Here is a 23736-nt window from a genome sequence, read left to right on the forward strand (position 1 = left end):
TATAAAATCATGTGATCTAGAAGCAACGCAAGGAAGTAAAACAAAGTTGTTTGCTTGCTGCCTGTTATGCTGACGTATCTTTACAATCTGTTGCAAAAAGTCGAAAACGTGTAATTTCCACAGGTATGACCCCTTTGTGCTTCTGGTGAACTGCGTCCAAAGTCTGCAGTACGTAAGTTTCACTTTCATTGTTGGATATGGATGTAATAAGGGACATTATAGTATGTACATGTGGACCTCACATTTCCACTGCAAGCTAGGAACAGTCGAGAAGCCCTCAGAATAACAATGTTTTAATTGGCTCCCCGTAACGAGAAAAAGTATTTCAGTGGGTGCATACACGTTATCAGCATTAATAAACTAATTATGCAACAGGCTACACAATGAAAAAATGCTTGCGAAAGTACGAGTATCCTGAAAGAGTGTGGTGATTTGATGTATTTAATTTGTTGAAATGTATTACTGATAAAGACAGCTCCACTTTCATGACAATGTTTTTCAAACTACTCCAACCCCCGCTCACGAGGCATACATGGTTAGCTTCTGCATTCCTGTCTCACGCATTATTCTCACTTCTCAGCTGCTGACAATACATGGACCGTCGTGTTGTGCGACAGATAAATTGTTTATTTTTCTCAATAACAGCTATTTTATTCGCGAATAACAGACACATTGTCAGTTTGGCAAGTCGTAGGTGAGTAACCAGCATCTGGTATATGCCTGAAGGGAACGCACGTCACTATTTTGATACTGCTCGGCCGGCCGCGGTGGTCTCGCGGTTCTAGGCGCGCAGTCCGGAACCGTGCGACTGCTACGGTTGCAGGTTCGAATCCTGCCTCGGGTATGAATGTGTGTGATGTCCTTAGGTAAGTTAGGTTTAAGTAGTTCTAAGTTCTAGGGGACTGATGACCACAGCAGTTGAGTCCCATAGTGCTCAGGGCCATTTTTTGATACTGCTCGGATCAAGAGAAGCGATAAAATCCTTTGGTAAGTTTCTTTTCCAGTCGTTCAGTATTAAAAACACGATGGGTTACGGGACTCAACCAAAATTCCAACAGAACTGACAATTTATTTTTGTGTGACTCGTTAACCTTTTCTCTTCTGAAGAAGCATCGCCATTTATGAGTAACGGCCACATTTCTCTTTTTGACAGGTTTAATTGTGCTTCCTTTGCCAAAACACAGTATAATTTGCACAAACTCATCTTACAGTAGCTATTGCGGCAAATTCCGAAGCAAGAGTGCCTCATTAAACGAGTAATTGGCAACGAGAGAGCTCAAAAGCTTACGATAAACCTCACTGGGTCGGGCTGCAGTAACGTAAGAGAAGAAATTTCGCATTGATTTTAACACTAGGAAACGTTTGTTTCACTAGCTGTCGATAACTCTTAAAAAATTACAGTCACTGGAATGAAAAACACAAACGAAATTATAACTACAGATATATCGCCATAGATTAGGGTGACCAAATTATTTTCGGTGAAAACCGGGACACATTCACCCGGGTGCCAATGGACACCTCATTCCACATGTACCCAGGTTTCTTAATTTTAAATATTAATGTTATGTTGATACATTTTGTTAACCCGATTGTTATAACTAATAAGAGGGTACAAAAGATTGATATAATCTAGATTATCTGTATAATTAATGACATTTAACTAACGTATACAGTAATAAAGAAATGTATTACGATTTTACAAAATTTTACAGCCATGTAACTTTTAATCAATTAATATTAAGATGAGCTTTAATATTACTGAGCACTTGTAGATGGAATTGACTGTCCTCGGAGAAAAGGGTATTTTTCACTGTCTCCAGCCTTCTTGATCATGTCTTTGTTCTTTGAGATACAGTGATAAAACTCGGCACAATCCATTTTGTAGTTGTACAGGGTCTGCAGGATTGCTTCAAGAGAGTCCACCTCCATTCTGTTTCTTTCATCAGTCCACTGGATATTCATGAACGAAAATATTCTTTCCACATTGGCATTATGGGCTGGGATTGCAAATAAATACCTTGCATATTATTACCAACTCAGAGTAATGCTGAAGACAGTCACAGCTTTTAAAAAAACTCACCCACTTCTCATGGCATTCCAATGGTGTTTTGTTTTTTTTTTTCATCATTCCACTTGTGAAGACTTTCTTCAACAAAATTTGTCAGTATGCCGAACTGATCAAAGAGAATGGAATTATCGATTTCAATCTCTTTACTCTTCAAATAAGAAACTGTCTCTTCAACACTTTCCCATTTTGGCACTCTCTTCAGTCACATCCAATCAAACACCGGCGATGAGGGTAAATATGAGGCTCTCCACTTGCTGAGATATTCTACACAAGTGTCATAAAACTTGTTAACTTCTTCTCTAAAACTCCTTTCCGCTGCTTCTGATACTTCTGCTCTTTTAAGGACAGATTTAACATTAAAAGAAATGAACTGCTGTTCTCTCCTATTAGTAACAGTTTCCAGAGTATTTTTAAAACATCATTTACCTCTATTACACTTTTCGTGCTTCCCTCAATTTCCTTCATCCCATGCTGCAAAGTGCTAAGCTGACTGTGAATGAACCATAAGTAGGCTTCATTTAAAGGGTTACTGAAAAACTGAACCAATATTTTGGGGGCTTTGTCTCCATTTAGGAAAAAAATCTTTTAACAGTTCAAACAGGCGAGTTACTCTTTCAACTGCTGGAAACAGTGATAACCAGCGAGATTTCGAGTGACAAATTACATTCATATATTCAGTTCCCACATAATCACAGAACTCCTTAAGCCTCCCTGTTCTAACAGTATATATGTAAAAGTGTGAGTATACCTTCATGACGATAGTTTCAACATCACAGCTTAAACTGTCAGCAGATGTCTGCACGCTATTGTGTAAAACATGTGCAGGGCACCCTATGCCTTCAATGTTTTCATGCAATGTTGCCTTTAATTTGGTAAATACGTTGCATTTGCCTTGTCTTTTTAAACCACCAAAGTTTGTGTTGGTGTTGTCTCCACAAAATGCCACACATTTATTTTTTTCAAGATCAAACATTTCGATAGTATTCATACAAAATCTTGAAATTTCATCAGATGTTTCATTAGGTGGGTAACTCACCTTCAAAAGTTTGGTCTGAATTCCCTGATTAATATCGAAAAACTGAACAACAAACGGATATATTTTAGTGGCATTATGACTGCTGGCATCAGTGGATATCCCGTAGAAAGAAGACTCTTTGATGTATTCAAGGCTTTCCTTTACACTCTAGGGAGCAATATCTCCTTTCACTAAGGCTGACTCTTTAGTCCTTGCTGAACTAAACTTGTTTGCAATGGAAGAATCATCAAACATAATGGTGCTAAGCTTACTAGTAGAATCACTAGATCTATAAGTTTGGTGATGTTTTAACGTATGGTAGGCTAGTGTAAGCTCGGCTGCTCGAACTTTCGTCTCTTCACTTGACTGATGTTTCACAAAATAATTTTGCAGAGTTTTACTGCAGCTCAGTGCACTGTATCTATTAATGTGTTTCTTTGAGCTGATGTGATCAACTATGTCGGAACGTCCACCATGACTTATACTAATAAAACAGTTACATACGGAACACTCTGCTTCGTAATCAAAACGACCTTTCTTAATGAAATTCCGTTCCTTGGAATAACAGTCACTGAACTTGCAGGCACGTTTCGGCATTGCGTTTCACAGTACTGCAGTAATAATACCACTAATATGAGAAAAAACTATTGCATCTTGTCTGACAAAACATCAACTACTACACTGTTCTGACAATGAGTGTGTGAGTAAGTAGAGCGACAATCGAACGGTTTCATAGCTCTGTTACAATAATGCAACTTACTAATTGTTGGCTAAAGTACCGCTCAAAGTAAATGATTGCCTGAGTGTATCAATACTGATACTGTGATTACTAGTATGGGACAATGGAGGTTTTAGAGAAAAGCTAAAATATATTAATTTCTTGTGTTGTATTTCCTTTAATATAGCGAAATCCCAAAAATTTGAGAAAGTTTCACGAAATGTATTTAAAAACTGAATTCCGGGACTTTTGAGCGTCCCGAACCAAATTTTCGGGATACCGGAACAGAGGGATGAAAACCGGGACAATCCCGGTTTTCCGGGACGTTTGGTCACCCTACCATAGATAAGAAAGTTCCGCGTGCTTACGAACTAGCAAAATACTCTCCTCCCTGTGTGTATCGTTCGCCAAAATCTCTTTTCGATGTCTCGAGCGGTTTAGAACAAGGACTCGCAACTTTTTTGTTCTTTCTCTTCCTGGTCAGCCATTATCTGGTGCGGTCATAAAATATATTGCTTGCTTAGTCTATGTTATGTAGAGATTTTATTATTTGTGCACATTTTGCATAATAATAACTATTTAATTTCATTGTGTTTGTTATCACGACTAATCATACCTTTTTAGCTCAGCTTTTTTCATGAATTTGATAATTAGATGTGGCTTACTTTGTATGGGGATGTCTGTTAGTGAATTATCGCGTATTAACGGCACCAATCAGTGTAATACGTTTGGTTTGCTTTCAATGAACCTGCATGTAAAATTTCACTTTTCACAAAACGAAATCCGATAGCTTTTAGGCGTAAATCACGTTCCAAAATTATATTCGCCAACATACAGTCCCGGTAGAGGAGCCTAGCTAAAAAATATGAATGTTGATGTTGGTAATTAAATTCCAGTTTCAATATTTAAAAACAATTTTAGATGATTTTTCAAGTACGTAATTTTTCTTGTTTTAATTGAAGACTCAAGTAGCCAAAGATAATTTTAATTTGATTCGACCTTGCATTTGAGTTCAAACATTCAAAAGCCAGAATAATATTAAATTTAATACTAATTTCAAAACCAAATAACAACAATAAACAATTATAATAAAAAACACCATTAAAATGCACTATATGGGATCCATTTTCTCGAGACTGGAGGCAGATAGAGACCTCCTTCCAGGTCTAAAGAAAAATTCAAGATGTTAGCTAAATTTCCTACGCAGCAACATTATAGTGTAATGTGCACCAAACGCAAAATCACAGCAACTCCTATTTTTCATTGCAAACTTTTTGAATTTTGTGTAGTGTCTTACTAAAATGTGTGTATTACAATAAGTATGATCGTTAGCGAGATGATAGGCTCTTCGCCACGAAGATGACATATAACGTTACAATCAAGGCAGAAGTCACATACCTGAATAGTTTCAGTTAAATCGTTTGAGAAAGATTACAGGCCACAGTGTGCGCGCTTCGATTCTGTCAGCCCAGAGCGTCGCCAACCGATGTGTGCAAAGTATGTGTACGTGTCTCAATGTGCATTGGCATTAAGTTTGTTGATGACTAATCAGACTGTATATACGTTTGCCATCGTTTCATTCAGTTAATATCCAAAGGTGGAGGGATAAGACACCTAAAAATGGCACTTAGTAACAAAGCTAATGGAAAGTGCCCTGCAGGGATGGAAGTCCTCCATAGGGAAGGAAGGTGCCTTATTAAGTTTGTTTTGACTCATGTTGAACATGATATAGACTTACGTCATCTGAATCTGACAGCTCAAGAACGTGAAAGAATAGCCACAGACAATGCTGTAGGATGTGGCATGATGGTATGTTTTGTATTTAGAAAATAGCCTCATCTATAGCACAAATTTTGTTGTGTCTCCTTCCTGGGCTAGTGAAAAAATTGCTGCTATGGATACAAGCAGCATATACTTTTGCCCTCGATGGTGTCACCTTTTTTGGTTAGGTGACATTCCAGCAACATTCAAATAATATTTCTCTTTTCATCTGATAGTGCTTCTTGGGTACTAGAGTTAGCATTTACAGTTACTTGGTCTTAAATTGCACCCGTCTCATTAATCACAGACACATCTCCAGCACCAGTAACAAGCGCATCTGATAGTTCATGATTTTACAAGAAATTATCACCTCTGCCCTTGTTGTCCATTTGGCAAACAATATGAATTTGGTTACACATATTCAGTACTGTAATCAATGCATGTGCAAGAATACCAGTGAATGCATACTTCTCATTTACTGCACACTGATCTACACTTACAGTAGACGTTATTGTTTTTCACAAGATAGACTTTAGATGATGTTGAAGCAGGTACTTCCCAACTACTGTCTGCCTTAGTAATGAAGTCGTCCATTAAAATAGATTTGTGGCTAATGCGGAATGTCTTTTACTTTACTACTCATTGCTCCTTTCATGATCACAATAAGCATATCGAGCACCTTCACTGTAATAGACATCAGTGTAGATATACCTTTGTCCAGCCATTTCACTTGCTTTGCGTTATCATATGCATATTTCAAAACCTTGTGGATACTCTCCAGGTGCTTGTTTGCGTTGAGTGCGGCTTGCATCCTGTAACAATATGCCCAAAACTTCGCATTTTTTTCATAGTAGGCCTTGGAACTATGACCAAATACGGATGTATCTGGATCAGCACAGAGCTTCTGATTCTTCAAACATAGGAACTTTTCTCACCTGCACTAACATCTCAACATGCTTGTACACCTCATTGCTGTTCCTCATGCAGAATTTTACTCTTGATGTTGTCCCTCCATGCTCTATCCTCATGCCAGGTGCAGAAAAGTCTCACTTTAGGAGCCCCTATTATTCTGTTCCAAGCAATGCTGTAGAACTCCGACAGATGTGACATGAATACCCTGGGGTAAAACTGTCCAACCTGTGACTTTATATAGCTGAAAAATACAGTCAACACATAATTGTCATTTCTGTCAGAAATTGGGAAAATGCATTGCCTCATATCATCCAATACTAGTATCATGGTAAATTCAAAATCGTTGTCATATGAAATCTTCGCTTCTTGATTCCAGGTGCAGGTAACTTGAAATCTTTGCTTCTTAATTCGATGTACAGGTTACAATGGCTTATAAAAGCAGTACAAATAGATTATCGCCTTACTTAACTTTGTGTACCTAAGCTTCAACAGTGTTTGTATCATTCATGTGTGACTGTCTATGAAGCTGCAACATTGTGCAAGCCCTGCATTGTTGTGAGATGTACTCTCTCCAAATTTGAATTGTTGATCAAATTTTGTGAATAACAAAAGGACACAGGAGTCCTACAGCAACGTGTGCAGGAATATTATCCGGTTCTTGTGGTGTCAGATTTAGATACTTAAATCTGGGCTGTGTGCAACCCGAACGGACACAAAATTACCAAGGCACTTTCCTTCCTTATAGAGGACTTACATTTCTGAAAGGCACTTTGGATCAATTTTGTTACTACCTACCAATTTGAGGTGTCTCATACCTTCACCCGTGGAGAGAAACTGACCTGAAAGATGGCAAACATACATACAGGTTCAGTAGTCATCAACACACGTGTAATACCACGGTGTTTCACGAATCTGGATTGTGTAGTATGTTCAATTTCCTCTTTCCACTTCAAAAATTCGGCTTCACTAGAGAACTACAGATCTTCAGATGTTGCACATATTTGATGAGTGGCTTGGAAATGATCAATCTGCTTCAAATGCGCATAGAAAGGAAAAGTCATTATTGTGGTACTCTGCCCCTGCCCCCCTCCCCACCCCACCCCACCTTCCCTCTTCCCATTACTTGGGGGATATTTACTTCTCACAACCAAAAAAAGAATAATGAGAAGAACTTAGAGAATGTAGAGGAACATACTATCTAAGAGGTAACTTTCAGAATTCAGACAGTATGTGTGTCAGAAACAAAATTTTGGCTGAAGTTCTGCAAGGAAGCCAAATCGCTGTATTACTAATAGTCCAACCCAAACTTTCTTGTATGTGATTCACAGTTTTAAGTTTTGGTGCAAAGTTTTAGGGGTGGAAAAAAGAATTTAACAATGCAATAAAGAACACTGGTTTTGACCATTAAAAAGCTATGTAGTATTTGTTTCATGCCGTTCCATTCTGCTCACATCTTTCTTACATTCACTTCCCAATAATTAAGTTCATATTAGGTTCAGTTTTTGTTTTATAGACCCAAAAATTAGATGATTCTCATGGGTGTAGAACAAGTCACAAAGTATGAAATAAAAACAAAAAATCTGAATACTCATTACCCTGACCATATATCAGGCAGTTGTCAAATGGTGCAAATACATTACAGGAAATGCTAATATTTACAGAATTAATACACTGTCAGAATGAAACATAGATATGCACTTTCTATGAAACTATCATACACAAGTTACCTAATCTTGACTGTTGTGACCAACTGTTGTCGAAACTGAAATCTGACAGGCATTAGAGTACGATACGTTTGGTTGGAATGACACTGACGAAATTATATACAATTGTTTAACAACAGAGAGCTCTCAAACACTAAGGAAGAACTCAAAGTAACCTCATGTCTGTAACAAGCAATCAGTCACAAGAGTTCACAAGTAAAAAATTCACCCATTACACATGCAAATACTAATGAAGTATGTCACATTCATAAATGTCTGACTGTTTTCATTACGCATTTCTACATTATCTCATTTCTACATTCTCTAATTTTGATGAGGTATCAGAAACAAATCAAGACATCGATTTTGGCATGTTTAAAACACAACATTGACTTCTGACAATAGATATAACAGGCTGCATCCTTGGCGTTACTATCAATAAATATTTCCCAATAGAATTTCTTACACTAAGTGAGTTGATGGAAATTGGCACTCACTGCAGTTAACAATTATCAGATTTTTTTGATATAGTGCAGATGGAAGCCCATGAAATAAAAAATACAGTATGGATAGCAACTGTATTTTTGTTTTTTATTGACGATTTTTCAACTCACATACTCAATATAATATTTATATACGTATTTTATTCCTTGTTTATATGACTGTCATATCTGTGATACTAACAACTTTGATGTCAGAACATGCGCCAGACCATGGACGGGGCATGGATAGATGTGGAGGGGGGTGAATGGGCGGGACATGTCCGATGCCTGAGGGCTGTCACTAACGTCTTTGCGTCTAGAGTGAACTGACGTTGGCAGCGCTCGAAGACAAATGAATACCTTTCAAGTAGCGTCGCTTTTCTCTGCTTATGGCAACACAAGCGAAATCGTCAGGTTATTGTGGCCAAACTAAGCCATGCGGACTAGGCACTGTTGCACTGAAAACAAGGATGAAATCTCACGTCTTGATCATTTACAGAGCAAAAAAGCATCTTACCAGTAGTCACAGGTATCATATAGACAATTCTCAAAATTTAACATATTTCTGAAATTAGATTTCAGGTCGTTTCCAACTATGAATAATGAAGTGGACTCCAGATATCGTGTGCACAAACACAATTTTAAAAACAGCAATTCTTAATTGACTCCATTGTGAATGCAGGCGCTAGGTGCGTTATTTAGAGTAGAGATTTTTAACTGTTTAATAGACTAGAATTCTTTTCAGGTGCTAATCACAGTATGCACATATGGTTAAAATTATATTTTACTCGTACAAAATGAGACGCGGCATTACACGGAGCATAATTTGAAAACGTGCTGCAAACATGAAACAGTCACTACCAAAAAGGAATACCAGCTCACCAGTCACTCAGAAACGTACTGCAAAAGAAAATATTCTTTGTTGAGATACAAGAGCAAAGCAGCAGATCTGGAAAACAAGTATAGTCTCTTGAGTGTGCTTACATTGCTACTATTCAGTACGTACACTGCTGGAAAAAATTAGTACACCCTTTTAGAGGTTCTCAATTCACTCAAGATTTGTTGTTGCAACAGTCCATATGAGGTATATCAAATGAATGAATTTACACATCAATAGCACAGGCAGTTCTGAGGCATCATGCATTCACCCATCCTGAAACATCTGTGGGAACATAACTCCACGAAGTCACCCAGAACAATATGGCTGCCCTGTGGCATCTCAGTCAAACTCTCTGGACCTGCAGTCAGTTTGCTCTGATCGATGTTTGTGCCAACATGCTTTGTACCCTGTAGGACAATAAACTATATTTGTATGGAATTGTATGACCTGGTAGTTGTTATTATACGTTACTACTATCCCGAATACTGTACTTCCTATACACCCATATTAGTACCGTACATGGTGTAGCGTCCATGAGCGATGGTCAGGGCTGACTCTAGCACACAGTCAGTCGTACAGATGTCAAATACTATCCTGAGATACAATGTGCCACGCCTGCTTAACCTGTTCACAAAGCACTGCAAGACTTTTGGTTGATGAGATGCCTGAGTCACTTCTCGTCCCATCACATCCCAAACATTCTCAATTGGAGACAAGTCTGCAGATCACGCTGGACAGGGAATTTCCTGCACATCTTACAGAGCATGTTGACTTTCAGAGGCAGTGGGTGGGCGAGCATTATCCTGTTGGAACAACACCACACCTTCCTGTCGCGAGGACAGCAAAAGAATGGGGCTAACAACATTCCACATGTACTGAGTACTTGTTGGTGTCCCCTCCAGAAACACCAAAGGAAAACGAGAGTTATATTTTATCACACCTCAGACTGTTAGGCCAGGTCCACATCATACACACAAACGACCATCACTTGTATGCAGGGAGAATCAGCTTTCATCACTGAAGACCGGTGCACCATTCCATCTTGCAAGTGATCCTCTAACGGCACCAGTTAAGCCATGAACTTTGATACTGTGGTGTGAGTGGATGATGGGCTAGAGGTGAGCATGCTTGTAGTCTGACTGCTAATAACTGGTTCACAACAGTTCATGCTGACACATTTGGGCTCACAACTGTGATTACTATACGACCTGCCACTGCTGTCCTTACAATACAACGATCCCGCTGGGCATGTGTGCTGCGTGGATATCCAATAACTCGTCTGTGTGTGTGAGAATGTTCCCAAGACCGCTGATTCCAGCATCATTGCACAGCTCACGTAGCAGGTCAAACTTGTGTGGCAATTCTCTGAAAGGACTATCCCGCCACTTCGAGGGCCACAATTTGATCCCTTTCAAACTCACTCAGTTGGCTGTAGGAAGCACGAGTGCATCTCGGTGGCATGGTCACCTGCTTGCTTCACACATTTGCACCACAGTGAGTCTTCTGCCTGAGGGCGTTCCCTATTAAAGGGGAGACACAGATGGCGCTCTTGTAGCTATGCCACTGCGCCATCTGTTGGTGGATGATGTCGAAACCATTATCAGTATATCTACAATCCCCCAGGTGGCATATGCCATCATTGGATTAAAATCGATATTGCCTTTCTGGGTGCACTATTTTTTTCCGGCTGTTAAAAAGGTGTTTGGAAATTCCTGTTCAAACTTTAGGACTTGTAGAGAGGAGTGAGTAGGTAATACTTTGGACTAGAACTCATGTTGAGAAACATACTATTTCCGTGCTACAGCCAATTGAAAACATATTAGTAGCGCTGGCACCTTACGCATGTAATCGATTCGGCGTGACCCAGTTCATCACTCATTAATAGCCAAATAAATTGCTTCTGTAATCGTTGATGGGACCTCTTCAACATCATGCAGTGTGGCCTCTTCCATTTAGGGTGTGCAGCATCTCCTTGTAGCACCATAGCCGATGATGAAGGTACCCTTTCTCAAAGCCGTTGCGTAATTGTGGCGAAAAGGTTATGTGATGGAGTCGAACGATGAGGAGAACAATCTTTATGAAAGAGACGAGCAGCTTTTCCATTACTGTAAGCTTCGTCATTCAGAAGGACAATATCGGTTCATTCTGCGAACGTGTATTCAACACATTGCCCTGTTACTCACAGAGCAATGTGAATGAGGCCCGCACCAGGTCAGAGAGGTACAAGAGACGTCAAATGACAGTAGCTAATCTGATGTAGCCTCTCCCCACCACGACTACCCTGTTGCATACCTACCTAGCAAACATATTTTCAAACGGCTGTAGCATAGAAACTGTACGTTTCCGGACATCAATTCCTGTCCAAAATATTTTGTACTCTACAAGTCCTGGAAGTCTTGTAACGGGAATTACTGAACACTGTGTATACATGATCAGCCCAAACTGAAAGAATGGCCGGCCGCGGTGGCCAAGTGTTTCTAGGCGCTTCAGTCCGTAGCCGCGCGACCGCTACGGTCGCAGGTTCGAATCCTGCCACGGGCATGGATGTGTGTGATGTCCTTAGGTTAGTTAGGTTTAAGTAGTTCTAAGTTCTAGGGGACTGATGACCTCAGATGTTAAGTCCCATAGTGCTCAGAGCCATTAAACCATTTTTTGAAAGAATGGGGAGCCTCACCTCTGCTTAGTATTGTAACATTACCAATCATACTAGAAGATACGACGCAGTTGAAAGAGCCTCACCCCAAAGGTGTAGGCATACGTTTTCCACCTGAAGAAAAAATACACATCCTTGACATTGTAAAACACATTGGAAGGAACCTCTTTTGAGCATTGTAGTGCGTGGAAGTTACTCTGGGCCACGCATTGTTTTACATGAAGCATTGCTTGAAAGTAAAAAGCATATGTTAGAAACAACACCACGTGAAAGCTGATGGACAAAACCTGAAAATCACAACTATACTAAGTGAAGAAAACCACTGTGGCTCTGTCATATTTTGTACCCAAATGCATATACGTAATGTAGACTAGACCGAGTCTAATCAAAACAATAGGTGGGGCTTTCAATAAGATGTGACGTTTTGTTACAGGCTACTTGGATCCTACCCCACTGCAGATATTACACTGCTGGCATAGGAGCATCAGACGGTCATCGTGAAATAGCAGCCAACAGAGAAGAGTTCTAGGCATTGAGATTTTCATCACATTCTGCATTTGGATATTAGCTTGCTCACCAACGTTTCAGGTTAATGAAGAGTTACCTGTCAATATCAGACACACCAGCAGAAACAACACTCCAAGAAAGTCGAAAGCTAGTGCGGCTGGTGAAGGACGTGGATATTTCTCCTGAACAGATACAGGGTGGCGTGACGTAAAAGGTGTTCCACCATCACGAAATGTCGAACAAACTCAAGAAATGGAGCCTCAGTTTGGAAAACAAGGGTATATCATAGTAATCCTTTACAGTCTAGTTGCACATACTCCTCAGAGTAGCAGCCTAGGCACTTGTCCGTAAAACATTAAGTTTAATTGCCAATTATGTGTTTTAATTTGTCCGGTATGGATAAAAATGAATAGTGTGCAAGCCGAGCTATTATTCACACATAAAGACATTCCCCTACATCTCCCGATGTCAAAGTGTGAATTTTGCACTGCGTTCTTTCAGAGGAGTTCCTGGTGCACTGGTATCGATAAAAAACTTAATGAATTTTCACACTGCTGTAGCTGCAAACGTCTTCAGCATTATAATTGTAAGAGAGGCGTTATCGACTAAACTGCTTGAATATTGATGTTTGATAGTATTCTTAACGAATCAAAAACATGTCGGAGAAGATCATGATCCGTATGTGGCTAACGGGTCAGCTAGTACGATGGACGCATCTTCTGTTGTAAACACTGGTGTGTTCTGAGGGAGGGAGTATGGATGCTCTGTGAGCAAATAACAACAAAAGAAAATGCTACCTACATAATTATATTTGATCGATTGTTCTCGACCTCTCAGTGAATGAGTTACGCAGAAGGTCGTTCTGCCACGGTAAGGATCGTATAGATTGCTACATTACTCCCTGTCACTGAAGTTCATGAATGTTGTTCACATATACGTAAAAAGTGCAGTAGTGCCAGTGGTCTCTTCACTAACTGGATGTTTAAGCCTGGTCTAAGAGCATCCTCCTCCATATTACTGTTAAGTAAAATGTTTCCATCAGTCTGTACATCTTAACAGAAATATATATATATGGCTATAATCTTCATGCCACTGAAGGAAGCAACTGTCACTTCAGAACAGGTTTCCAGTACTTCACTGGAAGGCGAATTCCTTCCTACGTACAAGCGAAGACTTTGGAACACCCGGTATCTAGAGGATCTTTGAACAGCTTTGCTGTGCGTTCTACACGAATGCTTGCCATGAATATCTATCAGTACTAGGTATGAATGAAACGATTGTCTGGCGTTGTTGGTCGGGAAGCTCCGTCTGCGGAAGTTCGACCGCCGGGTTGAAAGTCTTATTTCAGGCGACGCCATGTTGAGCGACTTGCGTGTCGGTGATGGAGGAAGACAACACTACACCAGCCCATGAGCGGTGAAAATCTGCAACCCGACTGGGAATCGATCCTGTGCCTGCCACATAGTAGGCGCACGTTATCACTCAGATAAACAGGCGGACAGTACTGGACATACTTCCTACTGATATGTCGGCATGAAGGGAAACACTGACATATCTAAGAAATGCAGTCGACACATTCTCTACAATTTAGATGGTCATAATGGCATCTGCTGTCAATTAACAACCATCACAATACTATAAGTGATTATTTTGTCAGTACAAAGAGGACACATAAAAGTGTTCTGGAAAGTGTTTTCGACATTTCGAGAAAACATAAACAGAGCAACAATTAGATAATTAGAAAACTATCTAAAATGGGATTGAACACGAGAAAGCATTCCTTAAAGGCAACACAGATTAGTTGATCGGAACATTATCAAAAATCACTTCCGTCTTTAACCTTACAAATTGTGTGCTGTGCGTGGATTCAGAGCAATTTGCATGTTTTCATTTCTGCCAGTGCTTTTTGAATAATTGAATACTGGGACATATGGATTCTCAATTTTTCATTTATTTGGATGAGACGTTGTTCAAGCCTTTAGGGGTAAGTAAACTTACAGAAAACACTCTGTTATGCCTCAGAAAATCCTCATCAGTACGATCAACAGCCATCGCATAATATTAAGACCAATATTTGCTGTTCATTTCGGGAACAAGTTTATTTTTCTCCACCCTATATTTGCCACTTGATTCATAAGACCCAGCTTAGCGCCCACTGTTTCGCGCGCGTAGACTGTACGATCTGCACATTTCTTGTCTTCTTTTATGTAAGTTTTATGTTTTTCATGAATTGCAACACCTTTTAAACTTTTCAGTCTTATCAGAGCCATTAATGAATGGTCTTTTCCGAACGTACTTCTGACCAAACAGCGATTTGGCTGGCTGTAGTCCAAGATTTTTGTTAATCACGCCTTTTGTCTCCTTGTGGTAATATTTCTGTAGAAACTTTCATCCACTAACTCATATTTCTTTATATCTAACAGACAAATGAAAGACCAATTTTTATAAATTTAGCTTTAAAATTTTTTTAACATGACAAAATATTTTCTTAAAAACTTTCATTCCCTTAGGGGTTGAATATCCAAAAACAGTGAAAAAAGTATTTCTTTTATTTCTAACAGAGAAGTTCTGGCGAACAAAGTTTCGTAGATTGATCATTGCAAATGCTTCCAAAATGAAATAAATTCATGAAAATTTTCATTGCCTATTTCACCCCCTTAGTGAAACACGTATTTTTTATTTCTGACTAATGAGGAGATGTGCCCAGTGGTGGATTGACTTCGTGAAACTATCTGTATGGTTATGTTGCTTAAAATCCCAAGTACAGCACACTGCAGTCGTTCACTCTTGTGGGCCCTCATTTGGTGGAAAAAATTTCAGAATTTTGCGTGCAACTGAACAGCGTAAAAAAAAATATCTGTCGCATGCACTGGTTGAGTGCTGTAATGGGTACGATAAAGGCTTCATGTACAAGAAGTTATGAGCTCGAATCGCATCTTGTGCATTAAATTCCTTTATTTTTTAATTCTTATCAGAATGACTTTGATCATCATTTTTATTCAATTAAGTAAATGTAATTTCTTGTTTATATTCCTTTGTCACATCATTGTAATCATAATTTCAACTTCTTCATTTGCTCTCATTTTTCTTCCTAACAGTCTTCTTCCATAAGAATCCTCGTTCATGTGTTTTAATTACTTTTACGTGTTGATTTGGATTTAATTTCTTTTCTTTTATCATTTTATTTCACTTGTCCAGGTTACTGCATTAGTTACATCTATTCCTCATTTTGCTTGAGTTTCGTTTTACTTACAAACCCTTCTTTCACTTAAATCATTAACTGCATTATTTTGTCCACAATACAATAGCAATTAAGCTATGTTTTAAATGTTTGCCTAACCATTACCAAAAAATTTTCACATTTTGTAAAGAAAAATCCTTTTTTTCCACAATTCACAGTCAAAATGAATAGATTATTTCGTGTTATTTTTTAATTGATAGGTCACAATATCCAAATACTTGAATATGTAATAGATAAATATAATTAAATTCACATTCACAGAAACTCTGATAGGGAAAAGAAAGATGTAAAGGAAAAATGAAACAAATGAAAAGGTCATACAGTGATTAAAATGATGTGAAAAAGTAATAGAAAAAATACATTTAAACAAATAGCTGAATTAATGATCAAAGTCATTTCAATAAAGATATAAAACTAAACAAGTTTAAAGCCCCAGTCAAGATTCAACCCCACACCTCCTGTGTGCAAAGCCTTACCCTATCTATTACATCACACACCCAGCTATGAACAACAACTTTTCCAACGCTATTGAGCGTCACGCAAAACCCCTAAAATGTTTTCGTCAGTTACTCACAAACAAGGGACTACCAGGGTGAATGGCCGCAATGTGTGATATGTGGGATCTTAACCTATCTCACCGTATACATGGTTTCAAGAAGTCGAGCCCACCACTGGGGACCCTCCTTGTAAGAAACCAAATACAAATTTCTATAGCGTTAGCTTCAAAATGGGATTAATAGAGACTGATTTTCAAAAAAACTTTTCATCCAATGTGTCACTTTCTTAGGGCTGACATTTCTAACAAACTGTTCTTAAACGATGCCTAAAGTGTAAGACCTACACCATCCCCAAATGTCAAGTTTCAATCCTTTGCGGTTTGGGCAAGGTGGTGACGAGTCAGTGAATAATCAGGCCCCATTTCACCCGATTAAGGGTTGAATTTGCAAAAACAATGAAACAGATATTTTTTCTATTTCCAACTGAGAAGCCAGACACCAGTTTTCAAAGATTTGGCTTTAAAAATGCTTTCACAATGAATTATTTTCATAAGGCTTTTCAGCGCCTTTTTCATTTCCTTAGGAGTAAGTTTCCAAAAAGCAGTGAAACACAATTTTTTTTATTTCTAACAGGGAAGTCAAATAAAAATTTTCACAGATTTCGCTTCAAAAATACTTGCGTGATAAAATATTTCCTTAAAAACTTTCATCCCCTATTTCATCGACGTACATGTTGAATTTCCAAAATCTGTGAAAACTTTTTTATTTCTAACCGAGAAGCCAAATACAAGATTTCTAACGTTAAGCTTTAAAAATCTTTCATAATGTCATCTTGTTTAACCCTCTTACGAGCTGAATTTTCAATAACACTGGAAGACGTATTCTTTTTTTTTTAGCCGAGAAATCGAATACCAGTTATCGTAGATGTAGCTTTATAAATGCTTTAGTTGTTTTTTTTAATTATGATATATTAAAAAACGCTTTTACTCACTACTTAATCCCTATAGGCTTCAATTTCCTAAAATGCTGAAACACATATTTCTTTACTTCTGACCGAGAAACCAAATACTGATTTTCGTGGCTCTTGTATCAAAATTGCCTTAATAGCTACATATTTTCAAAAGAGCTTTCATCCCCTATTCCACCCCGTTAGGAGCGGAACTTCGAAAAGTCTCTTCTTAGAGTATAAAATTAATTCTGCTGATCCACCTATCAGTGTTAATAGAGTCTAATATATCCCATGTTTCAATTGTGTAATGAACTGGGAAAGCGTCATACTGCAGCCACATACTATGTCGAACATCCACTGTAACATCTTGCATTAATCCTCTTAGTTACTGTTCCAAATATGTTCAATACTTGCGTCCATTCAACGTACCGTCGATAAAATACGGACCAATGAGTTTGTTCCTCATGATGCCATATCATACGTTAACCCACTAGGGACGTTGATGGTTAGCTTGTTGTAACCAGTGGGAGACTATCTACACTCCAGCAATGCATGTTGTGCCGGTTAACGCTTCCATGATTTGTGAATGTAGACTCATCGGAAAACAGTACCTCGGCAAAGAACGTGGGGATCACATACATTTGCTGACGTGGCCATTCACAAAGCACTACCCGTTTATGGAAATCACCCTCTGAAGTTCTTGATACAGTGACACGTGGTATGAATGGTACTTATGGCGATCAGTATTTTGACAATACTACCAACGGTCATACCCGAAACCGCTGTGTAATTTCCGGACGCTGCTAGTGCAGCTGTTTCATTAACTTCCTTGCTTAGATTAGATTAGATTATTTTTCGTTCCATAGATCCGCGCTGAGGAGATCCTCGTGAATGTGAAACATCAAAATTTTTTTTCAAAGCTGAAATAACAATACTAATAGCATGAATATATACAATACATCATTTGTTTCTATTAAAAAATTCGTCAATGGAGTAGAAGGAGTTGGCCAGTAGCAAGTCTTTCAGGCTCCTTTTAAACTGATCTTTATTTGTAACTAAATTTTTTATGTTTGCTGGCAAGTTATTGAAGATGAGTGTTCCTGAGTAGTGGACCCCTTTTTTAACTAAAGTAAGTTCTTTTAAGCCCTTGTGCAGATTATTTTTGTTCCTGGTATTGTACGTATGAACTGAGCTGTTTGTTGGAAAAAGAGATATAGTATTTACGGCAAATTTCATTAAGGAGTAAATATACTGAGAGGCAGTAGTTAGTATACCCAGTTCTTTGAAGAGGTTTCTATAGGACGCTCGTGAATTTACTCCACGAATAATACGTATTACACGCTTTTGGACTCTGAAAACTTTTGTTTGACTTGAAGAGTTACCCCAAAATATTATACCATATGACATTATGGAATGAAAGCAGGCAAAGTATGCAAGCTTTTTCATTTTTATGTCTCCTATGTCTGCTAACACTCGAATTGCAAATACAGATTTGTTAAGGTGTTTCTGCAGTTGTGTGGTGTGCTCCTCCCAACTGAATTTATTATCAAGTTGTAATCCCAGGAATTTAAGACTGTCAACCTCTTCTATCTGCTCTTCTTCATACTGTATGCATATGCTGGGTGGAAACCTCTTACAGGTTCTGAATTGCATATAGTGAGTCTTTTCGAAGTTTAATGTCAGTGAGTTGGCTTTAAACCATTTATTAATATCCATGAAAACATCATTAGCAGATCATTCTAGAACTACACTTGCCATACTATTTATTGCAATACTTGTGTCATCTGCAAACAAAACGAACTCAGCTTCTGGCAGTGTAACTGATGAGAGATCATTAATGTACACAAAAAAAGCAATGGCCCTAAGATGGATCCTTGTGGGACACCACGTGTAATTTCTTCCCATTCTGATGATGACTGATGACTTCATTCTCTAGTCCCTTGCACTGACACCCTTTGTTTCCTGTTAGTGAGGTACGACTTGAACCATTTTGCAGCGCTGCCCGTGACACCATAGAATTGTAATTTATTTAAAAGGATGTTGTGGTTCACAGAAAATACCTGCTGCTTGTAACTTGTCATTTAATGAATTAAGTACGTTTCCGTTTGCTGCTCTGTACGCTGCCAGTAGACATAAAGGCGTTCACATCCTTGTAAAAGAACGAACGAGAGCGAGATTTCACTGTAAAACGCTCGATATACAAGGCAACAGTAGTCTCAACATTTCTCCTACGTTCTCCGTAAATCAGGATAATTTCCATTTTTTATTGTGTGGTTATAGCATTCATCGTCCACTTGCAAGTCTGTTTTCAAATGATTGGTAGGTGTGTGCAAGTATTGTAATGTTTTGAACCGCTATCTATTCTACATCTGCACGACACGAGAGCTCCTGCCTCAGTGTACTGCCTATTGTAATAAGTCATAGTTCGCTACACGGCCACAGTGGCGTGTCGAGGAGTCCAGTGTTCTAGAGTTCAATATGTTGGAGGCATAGAACGTTGTGAATGGGGTTTCCGGTTAGAAGTTGTGAAATTCTGGCCTGTCCTACCCTTGTAGTATGAGGTTGGGTTCCACGTGCTATTGGATATTCAAGGGCTATTGAGTGGCATGTCGAAAATTACAATTGTATAGTTATTTCTACGCTTCCGCTTACAGCGCCTTCTGTGGCGAAACGAAGACAAAGTTTCAGACAAAATATATTTACATATTGCTGTAGAATTGTAATTTTCAATAAAAATCCGGGATTACCTATGAAGATTTCAAAATTATCCCATGCCGCCCACACACAGGGTGGGTAGCGGTTTGAGTGCAGTTAGTTGGATGTACCCTTCCGACACAAACGAACTAGAATTATAACTTTTTTGGTTGCGATGTGCAGTTTTGAGATATTTAAAAGTCTCCAGTTAAAATAAAACACCTTATACAGGGTGTATATTAATAAAACCGGAAAACAGCAGGGACGGAGGGAAAAAAGGTCCCATGGACATGGGTCTGGAATTGCATCGCAGCTACAATAGAAGGTGCTGACGAATCAAACCTCCTCTGCTCACATGCCCTGTGTTTCCTGTGCGGGCTGTGTGACTGAAGCAACGCACTGTAAGCAGCAGAATAGTTCGGTACTCACGTCGGGAACAAGCCGAGAAGATGTTGGTATACGGCCAAGTAGTCTGAAATGGTCGAGAGGCAGCACAGCTCTACCAAAACAAGTAGCCTTACAGACACCAACCACATCACACAACATTTCAAGCCCCTTTTCCGGCGTTTGTCTCATCATGGGTTGTATCAGACTGACAAACCTGTAGGTAAGCGGCCAACTGTTGTACACCAGATTTGGAGGACTGGGTTCTACAGGATATTGAGACAAACCCTAGTACAAGCTCCAGGCAAGTGGGCCGCCAGTACAGTGAACCAAAGTACGATTATGGGTATCCTGAATGACAACCGCTACTATCCCTATCACCTGCATCAAGTGCAAGGATTATCAGCAGCATATTTTCTTCTACGAAAAGGATTTTGTCGATTGTTTTTGCAGTAGACTATCACAACTGTGGGATTTCTGTCATCAGTCGTTTTTACTGAGGAAGCTACCTTTATCAGAACTGGCATCAACAGTCTGCATAATCGTCACCTCTGAGCTACAGACACAGCACTTGGTCAGAGGCACTTTCCTTCATCAGTGTTATCTACCACAGCAACAATGCATTTCCTGACGCACGTTCATAGGACCTTTTTTCCTCCATTTCCAGTCAGGAATCCGTCATTGCAGTTTGTTGGTTTTACTAATGTTCACCCTGTATAGATATATCCATAGAGATGGGGAACGAGTGATTTCATGTTGAAGACTGACCCAGCAGAGGGAGTAGAGGCTGGCGGCCACGGTGCGCTCGATGAGCTCCGGCGACTGCTGCAGCAGCGGTAGGCGTGGCGCCAGCGCCCCCGCCCCGCCCACCAGCAGCGTGACCACGCCCACGTCGCGCCGCATCCGCGCCGCTGCCACCTGCACCTCGTCGCGGTTCGATGCGTCCACTGCGTACCCCGTCGCCTGCAGCAGCAGGAGGCTTCGTGCCGCAACAAGCTCGGTCAATAGGAAGCTTTATAAAAGGTTGTTAAAGGTTGAATCAGCTTTGTAAAGAGCAATTCTGGATTTCTTGAAGAAAAAATATAAAGCTGGCATCTGAAGAGAGAGAGGCTGTGGCGCACAGACACCGATTGTTTTCATCAAAGCATTTGAGTGTATTCATCATGAGATCTTAGTCCAAAAATTAAAATAAACTCTAAGACAAAAAAAAGACACACTCACCACGAAGGCCTTAACTGAGTCGGACAGAAATCATTGTATGGTGCAATTTCAGAAAGGTGAGATGATTTACTCAAGAGAAAGAGCTTCATAAACAGAGCAAGCCAAAAACGCATTGGTCCACGTATTTACCTTACATAAGCAGTTATTCGGGTTGGCATTTGGGCACGATTTTTACGATCTAGCACATCAATTGGACAGTATTTGGCACTAATTCCTCAGATGTCTTCTTGAGGAATATCAGAGGAATTAGTGCCATATACTGTCAAACTGATACGTCAGATCGTCAAACTCACGAGCTGGCTGGACGGCCCTGCCAACAATGCTTTGGCGCCGGCCGCGGTGGTCTCGCGGTTCTAGGCGCGCAGTCCGGAACCGTGCGGCTGCTACGGTCGCAGGTTCGAATCCTGCCTCGGACATGGATGTGTGTGAATTCCTTAGGTTAGTTAGGTTTAAAGCTTTCGAAATGTGGTGCTACAGAAGAATGCTGAAGATTAGATGGGTAGATCACACAACTAATGAGCAAGTATTGAATAGGATTGGGGAGAAGAGAAGTTTGTGGCACAACTTGACAAGAAGAAGGGATCGGTTGGTAGGACATGTTCTGAGACATCAAGGGATCACCAATTTAATATTGGAGGGCAGTGTGGAGGGTAAAAATCGTAGAGGGAGACCAAGAGATGAATACACTAAGCAGATTCAGAAGGATGTAGGTTGCAGTAGGTACTGGGAGATGAAGCAACTTGCACAGGATAGAGTAGCATGGAGAGCTGCATCAAACCAGTCTCAGGACTGAAGACCACAACAACAACAACAACAACAACAACAACAGTTAGGTTTAAGTAGTTCTAAGTCTAGGGGACTGATGACCTCAGATGTTATGTCCCATAGTGCTTTGAGCCAATTTTTTAATTAATTAATTAATTTATTTATTTATTTGAAGGGCAACAAAACAGGGAGTATATTATCATCGACGTACCGCTATGATGCTGTAAGGGTGCCGCAGATGACGACTGAAGGGGTCCTGCTAAGAAAACAAGTTGCATACCTGACCAACACTTCTTGCTGCCAGGCTGTGTGGTGGTAGGCAGTCAGGCTGGTATTCCACCGCTGTCTGGGGCTTCTCTGGACACTTTTTCACTGATCATTGGGGCTCAGTTCAAAGAGGACTCATCACTGAAGAAAAGTCTACTCCAGTCAATGAGGCCCCATGCGAAAGACATGTCCGGAGATGGCCACAACAGTGGGACACCATCCTCACTGTCGTCCAACAACCAGACTGACGTTCTGTCGACGCATTTCTTTTCATAACTGGACCCTTACAGCACAGCAAGGTGTCGGCAATATTGGCTCTAAGCACTATGGGACTTAACATGTGAGGTCATCAGTCCACCAGACTTAGAACTACTTAAACCTATCTAACCTAAGGACATCACACACATGCATGTCCGAGCAAGATTCGAACCTGTGACTGTACCAGCAGCGCGGTTCTGGAATGAAGCGCCTAGAACCGCTCGGCCAAAGAGGCCAGCTCGACAATATTCTACGCAACATTTTGTTGCCCTTCTGGCATAACAGGTGCAAATCGTGCCACTGCAGAGGTTCATGAAAAATTTCAAGAGATTGAAAACCACGTCTTTTACACTCAGTCCACGAATTTTTTGACTGTTAGGAAACTGAATGGATTTACTGAATTTTCTCTAAAACTAGTAAATCCGTCATAAAACTAAAATATCAGTGGTAGACGAAATGTATCTATAGTAAAATGCATAACTGTTTTATAATGTCATGTATTACACTGAGGTGACATGAGTCATGGATACCTCCCATTATCGTGTCTGAACTGCTTTAGGCCAGCAACTCAGCGTGGTGTGAACTCAACAAGTCGTCGGAAGTCCACTGCGGAAATACTGAGTCATGCTACCTCCATAAGCCACCTGACGATGATCAGGTCTCGTACTCCAATGAGTATAGGGGACGATGCGGGAAACCCACACCACCGTACTAGGCAAGGTCCTAGCGGAGGTGGTTTGCCATTGCCTTCCTCCGATCAA

General features: G+C 39.8%; 1 protein-coding gene across 4 annotated transcripts in view; it reads right to left on the reverse strand.

The window, feature by feature from the left end:
* The window catches only part of LOC126278073 (17-beta-hydroxysteroid dehydrogenase 13-like), a 137327-nt gene that overhangs the window by 96231 nt on the left and 17360 nt on the right, over window positions 1-23736 (reverse strand). For all 4 annotated transcript variants that reach the window (XM_049977925.1, XM_049977932.1, XM_049977907.1 and 1 more), the window contains exon 4: window positions 21233-21427. In XM_049977925.1, coding sequence (XP_049833882.1) covers window positions 21233-21427 — 195 coding nt within the window. The remainder of the gene's footprint in view (window positions 1-21232; window positions 21428-23736) is intronic.

Source organism: Schistocerca gregaria, chromosome 1 (assembly GCF_023897955.1).
Source record: "Schistocerca gregaria isolate iqSchGreg1 chromosome 1, iqSchGreg1.2, whole genome shotgun sequence".
Lineage (NCBI taxonomy): Eukaryota > Metazoa > Arthropoda > Insecta > Orthoptera > Acrididae > Schistocerca > Schistocerca gregaria.